Source organism: Sebastes fasciatus, chromosome 13 (genome assembly GCF_043250625.1).
Source record: "Sebastes fasciatus isolate fSebFas1 chromosome 13, fSebFas1.pri, whole genome shotgun sequence".
NCBI classification, from domain to species: Eukaryota; Metazoa; Chordata; class Actinopteri; order Perciformes; family Sebastidae; genus Sebastes; species Sebastes fasciatus.
In genome coordinates this window covers 12,150,765-12,163,768 of record NC_133807.1, presented here as the reverse complement: position 1 = coordinate 12,163,768, position 13,004 = coordinate 12,150,765, and the positions used below count along the sequence as shown (strand labels likewise).

The following is a 13,004-nucleotide window of genomic DNA, read 5'->3' as shown; positions in this document are numbered from 1 at the left end:
CTTATAAATTAAAAAGAAAGTAACACTAATTTGTGAGGGACATGTCTTTATTCTTTGATTTTTGGGTTGCTGGAAAAAATTTAACAAATAATGCCTAATAGTGACAGATATATTTGCCTTATATCGCTCTGAATACATACATGCTGAAAATCAAAACATTTTACCGTATCAATTTAGATATTTTCAAAGTAAAAGCCCCAAGAAGTGTATGATTCAACTTTTTCCCATGATCCAGTGTTAAAAAGGTTAACAAAAATCGCAATAAATCATAATATCGAATCGCAATAATTGTAGAATCGCAATACATATCGAATCAGCCCCCAAGTATCGTGATAGTATTGAATCTGGACGTAGGTGTATCGTCCCAGCCCTAGTGTATACAGTTAAACCACATCTGGAAGCTGCCCGGTCGGTCCCAATATGGTCCACTGGGACAGCTGGATGTTAAGTACGTTGCTCAAAGCTTGATGACAAATTCCCCGCCTTCCTTGCCATGCCAGAGACACAAATAAACATGTGAACACAAACCTACACCTCCCTTCCTCCCTCCATCTATCTTCTACTGTACAGTATGTGTCATGAGATGGCATTAAGTAACATGCATGCTAAGAGCGCTGTGCACACATCCACCCACTGACTAAACCCTTTGTTTTGATATCCCTTTGAACCCGTCAGTTTCCAGCTCAAGTCAGTATCTAGGGGAGTGTATCTCAGCCGTACTGTACAGCAGGTGAATTGAAATTCAAACAGCAGCAGCAGCACCAGCAGCTGTCTCCACCTGGCGAACGAAATCAAGTGACACTGACCGCCCTCTACAGTAACTGCCTCACAGTTTTGCAGACATTTCTATTTTTTTATTCTTGCCCCATTGTAAATCAGAACAACTTAGTGCCAGAAGCACACACACACACACACACACACACACACACACACAGACACACGCTTGCCATGCTAACTCAATGCCCTGACACAGATACGTTTTAGCGCATGCTCTGGTGTGAATAATGGAGGAGTCGTGTGAAATATTGATAAGTCAGATTTAATAAATTAACCCCGACATGAATTAGTCATGAATTACACTCCTTAGCAATTACTGTGGTGAAATGTACTTATTGGGTTTCCAGAGCAGGAATCTATACGGAGAATGATAACATGCCCCAGATGGCAGACACAAAAATACTGTACAGTAGCTCTGCTGCGTGTCACTTAGGGTATACAGTGCGAATGTGAGGGGAGGTGTGAATTTGTTGTGTGTGTGTGTGCGTGCGTGCGTCTGCACATGTACAGTATGCGTCTAGTGGTGTGTGTGTGTGTGTGTATTCAGACATGGGAGCTGAATGTGTAAAGAGTGTAATAAATTGTGCTAATGGGAAGAGAGCGGAGAGATGACAAGACGGGGACAGAGAAACAAAAAGGGGGGGGGACTGAGAACATTTGATTTACTTTCGACGAATGGCAGACAGCACTTAATTAATAGTGATCAATGAAATTCATTTGAAATGGTAGCCCTTGAACAGAGTGGATTCTCTACATTTCATAGATAATTGATAAAACACTTGAGGATTCTTCTCTTGTTTTTTCTAATTTCTGAGCATTTTGGAATAAAAACTTCCAAAGCCTTACGCCTCTTTTCCACATAGCTCTGTGTACGTATACGAGTCGACCAAAAGTTCATTCATTCCAATGGGAACCTCTGTGATCTCCGATGGGTTTGCAAAACTCCTCCTTTCTTTTTTTTTGGTCCATAATTTGGAGGTACGTTGAAAAGTTTGAAATTTTGTGGCAGATTACGGACGCAAGTTATGGTATGCATGCACTCTGTTCGAAAGCTAGAATGCAACCAATTTTAGCTAAATATGCCGTCGAACTTTTCACCTAGAAAAAAATTATAAATGTAACAGACAGTAACTCGTAGATATAGAAACGCTGTTTTATATCTACGCAGTAACGTCTCTCCCATAACTGCGGTGGTGATTCTATCCATCCGTAAAGAGATCCATTTCCTTGCGTTGAACACTAGGGGCGTTAAAGGTGCTAAATATATGTGAGATTGGAAGCATTTCTATTGCCTCTGCACGGCTCTCAACATGGCGATGGCTGAGCCAGCAGCTCGCAGCTAACGATGGAAATACCGCTAACGGTGCTAACAGCGCTAACAGTGAAAACTACAGCAGCAGTACTGACAGTGCACCGGAGGGGGGGTGCTACGCTTCCGTGACGGTGCCGTCGGTCGGGATGGCGTTATCAGCTGTAACCGCCGTATGAGAGCAGTGCGACAGCCGTGAGCTAACTAGTGGGGCACGCTCACATGCACAAACATGCACTAAAAGGCATTCGCGGCCGGCCCGGCGATGTCAACAAAGCACGAAGAAGCTCGGATTATAACACACTCAGAGGGAGAGCGACTTCATTCTCTGCTCAGGTAGACATTACTCCTCTGTATCTTTACATAATAAATAGTTGTTTGCTGCTATATTAATGCTCTGGATGTCGTATAGAGAACCTTTAAAGGACAAACTTAATTTAAGATAAGAATTATAATAGCCTATAAAAGAAGGAATTGGGGGGGGACAAGGATGCAGTAAAGGGCAGAAAGAGTGAGGAAATAATGTGATAGAAATAGGAGAGGCAATGATTATGTGAGATAAAATAAAGTAGAGGAGTGAATAAACCTGGCAGAGAAAAAGAGATTTAGTGACAGAGACAGAGAGACTGCGATAAAACTGAGAGAAGGAAGAGGGAGGAAAGAGGGCAGGAGCATCCTGACCTAGTTCCAATCAAGCCCCATCACAAACAGGTACCTTTTTAACGCCTCCCACTGGTCTGCCCCATAAACACACACTCAACTGGCTTTTATAGACTCAGTCTGAAACAGCAAGAAGCACACAAACACAAACACCCAGGTGGACACACCGTCCACGGAGCTGGCAACACACTCATCCCTCGGCTCAATAGGGTCACAACGCAGCTTCGGAGTGTACCGCACGCACACAGCAGAGCGCACACACATGCAAAAACACACAAACACTCTATTGAAAGCCTCGCCGGGGCCACAGAAGTTCAAAAATGTCCACAGAGCTTAAAAGCACTTGACACCTTTCCAACTCCGAGCTCATTTGGAACCTGTCCACGTCTGGCAAGGTCAGGGCCACTGTTGTCAAACTCATGATTCTCACACTGTTGTGTATTGCTCACCAGCGGTCTCTCGTTCCATCTCTCCCTCACTGTGTCTTTTTGCTCTCTGTGCTTTTGCTCTCTTCTTCTTCTTCTTCTTTCTGCTATCTTCATTTGTCAGGCTCCTACTGTAGCATTAGCTGGAATGTCACAGCGCTGGCTACAGAGGACTTAATTTACTTAGCCGAGTGACGTGTCCTTCTCTTGTGGTATTCTACGGAGCTCTAAGGGCTGAACAAGGAAATGCTAAGCAGCAGAGAGGGATCGGCATAATGTATGGCTTATAAAGTCAAGTAGATGGCCGTGACCGTACAGCGATTCTTCATCATTCAATGGCAGACTGAAATGTAAACTAGAAATGATTAACATATGTCCATGCGTCCCTTACTGACCTAACCCGTTTGTATTCCGCAAGCTTGAAAGGCATGCGATGTGTGATCAAAACTACAAAGTCATGTGTGATCATCTCCATTAGTCACAATCCCTACCAGAAGACTGCTATACACAGCTGTAGAGTCCCACAGCTGCCCCACACGTTTAGCTTTGTTCAGTGTGGTTGGTATGTATGTACATGCTCATAACATGCAGCATTTCGCAAAGCTGTAAAATGAATGATGACAAGTGCCCGTTTTCAATCAAAAAGTTTTTTTTCCAAATGTGGCGGCTGTTCTCCTGTCTGTCTCGGATTAAATCTGAAGCGAGAATTAGGCCAAGCAGTTCCTGAGTCATGCTCGCTCTACAGTTAAATAGTTGCTCTTCATGAGTTGGTGATTTCTTTGAGAGGCGGAAATTCACGTCATCCTCTAAAGCAGTGGTTCACAACCAGGGGGAACTTGTACCCTTGGGGTACTTCTGCAGTTGCCAGAGGGTACGTGGAAAGATTGTAGAGCAGCTTGACTAATTTGAAAAAATTGAATTTATGTTTTGATTAGAGAAATACGTCCACATATCAAGTCAGCTACACATCAGGCCGGCATATATGAGTACTTCGCATAAAGAGAAGGCCTTGTCCCCTTTTGGGATCCAAAAGATCCCATAGATGTCAATGCAATTTGACGTATGTTAGGATTGTAATTTTGACAAGTTCATATGCATTTATCTCTTGTTATACAAACGTTTGTTTTACACACCCATTATTTTGCAACCCTGCCTGAACCTGAACATCCACTATACTTGATCACCGCCATGTCCCTTCAGTCTTCCACCGTCCAACACAGTGGCCGGAAATTGCTTAAATCACGTTAGGCTAAGTGTTGTCTGTAAATAACCAATCTGTTAATAGCCGGCTGAGATTTAGTTGGAGACGACTGATCTGGTCTGATGCTGCTACTGTATGACTGTAGGCCTACTACAGCAGCCTCCCACTTGCTAACGTTCTCTATCCATCAATAGTATTGCGACTGTCACCAGCATCTTTTAGCTATTTACCAGTGAATATTCACGTATCCTATGTGCCTCAAATCTCAGTGTGAAAGCCTCAATTAACCCGCAACACAACAGCTTTTCGTCATTTTCCTGTTTAATGTGACAGCGAGTTTCTTCCCCCCAAAAGGGAGCGCAGCCTCGGCGATGACGTGATGCTGGTCTGGTCTATAGCTCGGAACCAAAAAGGGACGTGACAGGAGAACAAATAGATCAGCGTTTTTGGATTTATTGTTGGTGCAACCAACTACACAGCAACTCTTTGGCATAGAGTTATTACTATTACCGTTTTTTCTGATGAATAACAATTCATTTAGGTGTTATTGCAATTAAGAGTACATGAAAACTCGTTAGAAAGCAACCAGAGGAGTTGTATGGTTAGCTAGAAGTAATGGCTCCAAGTAGTAGAAAGCAAACTTGACCAAACCATCCTAATACATTGACAGTTCAATTGTATAAAAGTATTGTAACATCCACTATTATATCCACTTTTAGATGATTACAGTTAACAGTTAATATCCAGTTTGGAATGAATTCAAATGAACATGACTGGTGGTGTTAATGAAGGGCTGTGACCTTACAAAAAAGGTTGGGAACCACTGCTCTAAACCAGTCCCCATAGGTTTAAGATTAGTCTGACCAGTTTCTAGGCTCAATTGATTTTCATGGAGTAATATCTCAAAGCAAAAACTGAGCTTTAGAGATCGAGGCTTTGTTTTTGAGCTATTACATGGCATTTTCGAAGAATTAATTGTGACCTGATTTATTAATGATGTTTGAATTCACTGGAGAGCCATTGAATATAAGGGTATCTTGTCCAACGAAAGAGTGTTTTGTTCCCTTTCCACCCATCTTTCATCTATTCATCCACTGATTCACTTAGTAGTGAACCAACCAGGCAGCGGGACGTCCATCCCGCCGACCAACCAAAGCAGTCAGCAAGCCAGGCAACCGGCCATTCATTCACTTTCTAGTATATAGACTGTAGGCCAAATGCTAATCTCTTGATTGAACACTTGAAGACAAAGGTTATCGCCAAACAAATTTAGTTAAGGCAGCGAGGGGCGAAGGATCTTAGCAGCGCTCGCAACTGATCTAATCATCAACACAGCTAAGTTGATTATAAAACTGCAGGTCTGGAGCGCAGACAATGGCTGGGGAGGAGCAGAGGAGAGGAGAGGATGAGAGGAGGGAAAAGGATGAGAGGAGAGTAGAGGAGAAGAGAAGAGAAGAGAAGAAGGTGTGAGGAGAGGAGAGGAGAGGAGAGGAGAGGAGAGGAGAGGAGAGGAGAGGAGAGGAGAGGAGAGGAGAGGAGAGGAGAGGAGAGGAGAAAACAGAGGGGAAGAGAAGAAGGTGTGAGGAGATAAAACAGGAAAGTGGCACTGAAGAGAATCAAGTGGAACAAAGCAGAGCAGAGACCAGATGTATAAAAGCAGACCAGGGCAGAACAAAAGAAAAAGACTACAGGGCAAGAGAGGACAGAGGAGAACATGACGGAGATGAACAGAGTAGAGAGAAGCACAGAAAAGACCACAGCAGAGTTGAGAAGAACAGAGTGTTGCACGGCAGACCAACAGAACAGGGGAATTGTATTCTGGGGCAACAGCAGCTGCCATAAACTCCACTGTTATCTCAAAGCAGTGAGCAGCAGCGGTGAAACAAATGCAAAGCTTCAGAGAGGAGTGAACAAGCAAGACAGGGGTTGAAATGACATCTAAAGAGTTTACTGGAACGGACAACAAAGCTTTGCTGCCTTAGTGCAGGATGCAGTTAAGCTCGGAGCACGGAAATTATCCACATCCCTCATACAGTACACGGTGCACAATCCAAAAAGGTGCGTTTCTACAGTAGCTTTCCATTTTCTCCTGCTGCTGTATGAGTGTGAATGCGAAAACTAGTGCTTCTGGAGGAATGTGTGATTGCAGTTGGCAGTGAAATTATGGGAGAAAACATAAAGAGATATGTGTATGTCCGTCTAAATACTAGTGTGAGTCAGTGCGAGAGGGTCAACGTATCCTCATACAACAGTTGGTATGATATTTTACGAAAAGTTATTCCTCATTTTGCGTGCGTTCTCCTACAAATGTCCAGCAACACGTGTCAATTTGCGCACATTATATGCATACAGTCTTTTCAAAATAAAATTCCGTCTTGACAGGTAACTACTTGCTTAGATTTAGGCAACAAAACTACTTAAGTTCAGGATAAATAAGTCACATCTCGGTTAAAATAGCTTTGGAATTGGCGTTAATTAAATACGGAAGTTATGTGACAAATAAGTCAACATCTGGGTTAAAATAACTTCGGAAGTGGTGTTACTTAAGTACTGAAGTTACATGACAAATAAATCAACGTTGACTTCTGGTTTCGCATAGGATACGAAAATCAGTCACCTGGTTGAAAGTCCGGTGTTTTTTTCACCGGCCCATCCACCCCGACCTCCTCCCTACACGGCGTTTGTCACTCTTTATACTTCCTGGTTCACGATTACGTGGATTACATACAAATTGATTCTGTGGGTTATACACGAATTACAGTGCATTACTTTTTGTAGGTATTGCTACGAACGGTTGTATGAGAACAACCTGAGAGGGTTCAATATGTATTTCTGTTTGTTAGTGTGAGCACTGCTTTTCAAACCCCCTGAGTACTGGTGTCCAAGAAGGACGGCTCCTAATCACACACAAACACACACAAACTCTACAATACCGATACACAAACACACACACGCACGCACCTCTGGCCTTCACAGTCTCTCTTTAGCACAATAAAAAACACATATACAGCTTCAGCCGACACACGCAGAGCGGCGAAACTGCCCCTGAATATAATACTGTGCTGAGCTCTGGAGCACAGCACGACAGGGGCTAGTGTTCGCCGACTGAAACGCCATTGGGACCAATTAGGCAGCGCGCAGAGCGAAGCGCCGCCGAACGCCGCGCTTCACAACCAGTTCAAAAGGCCTGCTGCTGAGACGGACAGCTGAGGGGGTGGGGTTGGATTTTCCTGAGGAAGGGGGCATGTGAAGGGGGCGTCTGTGTGCGTAGGGTATTATTACATGGGGGGAGGATGATCACAGTATGCAGGGGATGAAGGTGCATGTGTGTGTTTGTCTGTGTGTGCGCGCCAGCATCTGCTGCATCTGCTGCATCTGTGGTTGTGCTGATCTGTGCCAGGATGCCCTGTGTTGATGTGCATGCTGAACCTGTGCACGTTTTTAAAGCCACTGTGTGTGTGGCATTTTAGCATCCATAAATCATTGGCACATTAATTCAGAGACATTAGTGTAATTGTAAATAAATGACTGTATACAAATGAGACCAAATCTGAAACATGTGGCTTCTATACTGCATTATACATTTTACACCACAGAGCTAGTTTTCATGGGATGTGTTGCAGGTTGCTTTAGGGCAAAAATGGAGCTTGTTTTACAGCACACAGAGCGGGGGAAAGAACATTTTTCCTGCAGTGTACTCGAGAGTTTCTCACAATAACAGATACTGTGAAGATTTAAAATCTATAGGGAGAGTGGGGTAAAGTGGAAACATTCAACAGGAAGTTCAACATTGAAATGCAGTCCTCATTTTAAAGAACACCAACTGTCCAATAAGAGATATATACAAAGATACCAATTATCTTGATGTAGATAAATTGATTTCTGAATGTCATTCATTGCGCAATTAATTGCCAGCAACTACTAAACAGACATACAGTATGTGACCTTAGTCCCAGTTCTAGGGTTGTCTGCTTTAAAGTCTGCATTACAAGACTGAAGATGTCACAACGTATTCATGGTCCCATTTAAAAGGCTCCTAAAAAGGCAGCCTTTTTTTTTAATGAACTCCTTCTTTCTCCAATTTAGAGAAGCAAAATCTCTTTTGTTGCCTTCAGCATCCCAAAATCCACTGCACCACTTACTTCTCAACTCAACAATCACTGCTAATTAAATCACTTCAAAGGTTCGGGGTGGCCCAGTGGCCTAATGTTTAAGGTCAAAGACCACATAAATGCAATGTCCACCGGTTCGACTCCCGAAAGAGAGCTTTTCTGGCTGAGAGTGAAAGGAGGAAAATTTATACCACTTTCATATCTGCTCGTTAAATATGAAGCTACTGCCAACAGCTGGTTAGCTTAGCTTAGCATAAAGACTGAAAACAGTAGAAAACGACGAGCCTGGCTCGCTCCAAAAGGTAACCAAATCTGCCAAGCAGCAGCTCTAAAGCTCACTGTATCATGTTATCTCCTTTATTTAATCTGCACAAAAAACAAAGTGTAAAAAGCAACAGTTTTCTGTTTTCCAGAGGGATCGTGTGTCCGACTGGGAGCAGTAACTTCTGGAGACTTGCTGGTTGCCTAGCAACTGGATATAACGTGTCAATTAGTGAGCTTTAGAGGTGCTGTTAGGCAGATTTTGTTACCTTTTGGACAGAGCCAGGCTAGCTAGGTATCAATCTTTTCATCCAAGATGTCTTCGCCAGAAAGCAAAGAAGCTTGTTTCCCAAAATATCAAAGTATTTCTTTAACCAAATAATTAAAGTTAACACTAAAAAGCCACTGCAATGTGTAAATAATCCAGTTTGGACGTGTTGTTAATAAGTGTACAGCTAACTTGGCACAACTGTCCATCACATGTGATAACGACTAGGCAGCTCATTTATTGTCTAGGTAACGGGTCCAAACTGCTCTCAGTAAACAGTGACAGTAAACTATACAATCCAGCCTCCATCTGCACTCACCTGAGCACTTCGTTGGGGTTGCCTGAGATGGGGGTCTTCTTGTCGGGAGCTCCGTGGCACTCAGACTTCAGCAGGGTGTGAGGTCCGCGGTCCATCATCATGGTGGAGGTCGCCATAGTGATGATGGCCACGCCGTCGCGAACGCGGGACTCTAGGCCGTAGTCCCACTCGTCGTAGGACACGGAGAGCAGACCTGGATGGAGAAAGAGGAGAGAGAAGGATCAGAGGAGGCGTGCAATGAAGAAAGATGGCGAAAAAGATGGAGATGGAGGGGGACGGACAGATTAGTAAAAATAGGGAGGTAAGTAGATTCGGGAAAATGAGAGACGTGAACAGGATTATATGTGGAAAAGTGAAGAGACAAAGGAGAGACAAACAGATGGATAAAGCTAAAGCGGGGAGGGAGGGATAATTCTGTTAGGGTATACAGAGTGTACATGTTTTGAACGCACTCCAAGAGACAGAGCACACACTATGTGATGACTCAGAGAGCAGATGAATAGCACTCCCATCCCGCCTGACTAAGCGTCTATCACCTTGCTGTGTTTGTCCATCTGTCTGTCTAAAGCACTGTCTGTCTCTGTTTGTTGGCCTTTGCACTGTCTGTATGCCTGTTTATCTGTCCCCCTGTCTGCCTGAGTCCTGTTCTCTTTTGGCAATCTGTCCGTTTATGAACAATAATTTGTCTCTCTGTCGGTCTCCCTGACGATCTCTCCCGGTGCCCTTCCATCATCCATCAACCTATTCAACTGTTCACCAGGATGCCCGTCCTTCCTCCACCCCACTGTCCCTCTCTGCTGTTCATTATCATGGATTAGAGTGATTAGATGGATGATGGATTTGGGCGTTTTTTTTGTTTTTGTTTTACCTTTAATTACCATGGGAAGATTGGCTGAGGATGTTCCAAACTCACATGCGAATAGCTTAATGAAAGCCACCTAATCACAGACTTACCGGTATCGGCCCAAAAGGATCTGATTTATTTTATTAATGTGTTTCTTAATCTATTCTTTCTATATCATTAAAGAGGACCTATTATGCTCATTTCAGTTGCAAACTTTTATTTTGGACATACTTAAATGCTTTAATGTTAAAAAAACAAAAACGCTTTATATTTCTCATACCAGCTGTGCTGCAGCACGTCTTTTCACCCTCTGTCTGAAACGCTCTGTTTCAGCTCCTGCCCCCCCCCCCCCAAAAAGCCCAGTCTGCTCTGATTGGTCAGCTGGCCCAAACTCTTCGGACTCCGCTCCAGCTCTAATCTAACTACCTTTGTTTGAGGGCATGCCATATTAGCAGCTAAGCAGGTATTAAACAAAAGTGTTACTTGATGACATCACCAAGTTATGGAAGAAAAGACGGGACTTCAATCAAGGCGTTTCAGGCAGTTCAGGATCAGTGTTTCTGTGGGGGAGAGTAACTCCCTTTGGCGTGGACTTTGGGCTTTGTAACTTTGCAGACCTTTTACATGCACAAAAAACTATATAACACACTAAAGGAAAGGGAAAACGCACAAAAGCATAATAGGTCCCCTTTAACCTAAAACAAATAAAGAAAAACACAGAGAAACGCTGTGAGAAGAGTTGATTCACTATGAAAATTAGGCTATTATGCATCTATTCATACATGGCTGACATTTTAATAATGAGTTTCATTTATATTAAACCGCCATTATTGATAGTATGATTAACTCATGACAAATAGTCACCATTAATTGATGACACACAGTGCATGCTGCCCTAGTGCGCAATGTTTATCTCTTTTTAATGACCAATCATTTAGCTCTCCAGTTCGCCGCTGTCAGGATTTTATCAGGTTGGAGCTAATGGGTGGGATTGAACTTGGGCTCGGCTCTCAAGGGGTCTAATTGTTTTGGATCCAGTTTAGAAAGTGGATCTATATTCGTATATATATAGTTTTCAAATAATTTATGCATGTTGGGTTTAGGGTCACAGGTCCTTATTGGACAGGGACTAGTGTTTTGGACATGTGAGGGTTGCGAGCACCTAGTCAACCACGGAATTACACTACTGGCAAATTAGTACATCCATTGGAGCAGCTAGAAGCTCAGGACCATCCTCAAGGTTCACATCAAGGCAGCTGTTAAGAAAGAAGGGAGAGTGCCTCAGTGGTAGAGTGCGTTCGATTCCCGGCTCCTCCATTCCACATGTCGAAGTGTCCTTGAGCAAGATACTTAACCCCAAATTTCTCCCGAAGGCTGTGCCGTCGGTGTGTGAATGAGTATTTAGATTTGATGCTGATGGGCAGGTTGGCATCTTGTATGGCAGCCTCTGCCCTCAGTGTATGAATGTGTGTGTGAATGGGTGACATGTCACTACATGTCACTACATGTAGTGTAAAGCGCTCTGAGTGGTCGGAAGACTAGAAAGCCACTATATAAATGCAGTCCATTTACCATTTTACTTTCTTCATCCTGAATTGCCCAACATGACTATTGATAAGAAATGGACGTAGTCAGCGTGACGTCACCCATTGGTTTTTGGACTACGGATTTGAAGCCTTGAGTATAGCCATTTGGCCATCGCCATCTTGGTTTTCGGCCGTCGCCAATGTTATAATTAACTTTCATGAACAGAAATCACACTGTGAAAGGGTTAAAGTTGTAAAATGAAAACACAGACAACACCCAGACCGGACAACGCCGTGGTAGCGACCCGTCAATCCCAAGGTAGCCACACCCTAAAGCATCCCCTGCTTTATGGTCTATTTGACTCTAAATGGGACCATAATTTACTAAATGAACATCATGCTGTATTGAAGAAGACTTGAAACTAGCGATTGAGACCATAAACTCATGTTTACAATGTTTACTGAGGTAATAATTCAAGTGAGAAGTAAGGTCACTTTCTCACAGACTTCTATACAATCAGACTTCTTTTTGCAACCAGAGGAGTCGCCCTCTGCTGGCTATTAGAAAGAATGCAAGTAATACACCTACCCTGAACAGCGATTGTCCAATCATAGCAACCGTAACTAGGTCTGACAATTTTCTTCTTCACATGTTGAAGCGGTGTGCATGGGGCTGTAGTAAACTCGGTAAAGAGTTTGGATGTTTTTTAGTTTTTTTTATATCATCTCTCCAAAACCAAAAACACAAGAGCAACGTGTAAGGAATGGGTTAAACTGTGTGTTTACTTGCTCTAATGTTAAATACAAACCTTAGCGTGCCCGGCTAACTAACTTCGTACCACTTTAACGTGGAATCCTTCCACATCGAAAGCCTGCTCTTATCTAAACTCCCAGCACCAAGTGCCCTTATGACATCTGAAAATGGCCAATAACTGATGGTTCTGTTTGGGGACCCGCTGGACGCCTCTGGGTTCAGGTCACACAGCTTCTCAGTGAAACACTTGAATGCCTTCAAGTCAATTTATCTGTCCCTTTCTCTGTCCATCAGTCGCTCTGCATCTATTTGACAGAGTATGACCACATGTCAGCCGGTCCACTACCATGTCAGTGGGCAGAAATAGACAGGCGGCCTGGCAACCTGCCTTCCTCGCGGGACCTCTGCACTGACAGCTCCGGCCCTCCAGGACCACATCTAATGTCACACACTGTTGACACTTGCTCACACACTCACTCCCATCACTTGTTCCTTTTTGCACACTTCCCTCTTATTATCTTATGGCGATAAAAAATCCTTTCATGGGA

At 43.5% G+C, this 13,004-nt stretch overlaps 1 protein-coding gene across 3 annotated transcripts in view; it reads right to left on the bottom strand.

Moving 5' to 3' along the window:
* grin2ba (glutamate receptor, ionotropic, N-methyl D-aspartate 2B, genome duplicate a) overlaps nucleotides 1-13,004 on the bottom strand; it is a 159,244-nt gene that overhangs the window by 45,618 nt on the left and 100,622 nt on the right. For all 3 annotated transcript variants that reach the window (XM_074655518.1, XM_074655516.1, XM_074655517.1), the window contains one exon: nucleotides 9,333-9,525. In XM_074655518.1, coding sequence (XP_074511619.1) covers nucleotides 9,333-9,525 — 193 coding nt within the window. The remainder of the gene's footprint in view (nucleotides 1-9,332; nucleotides 9,526-13,004) is intronic.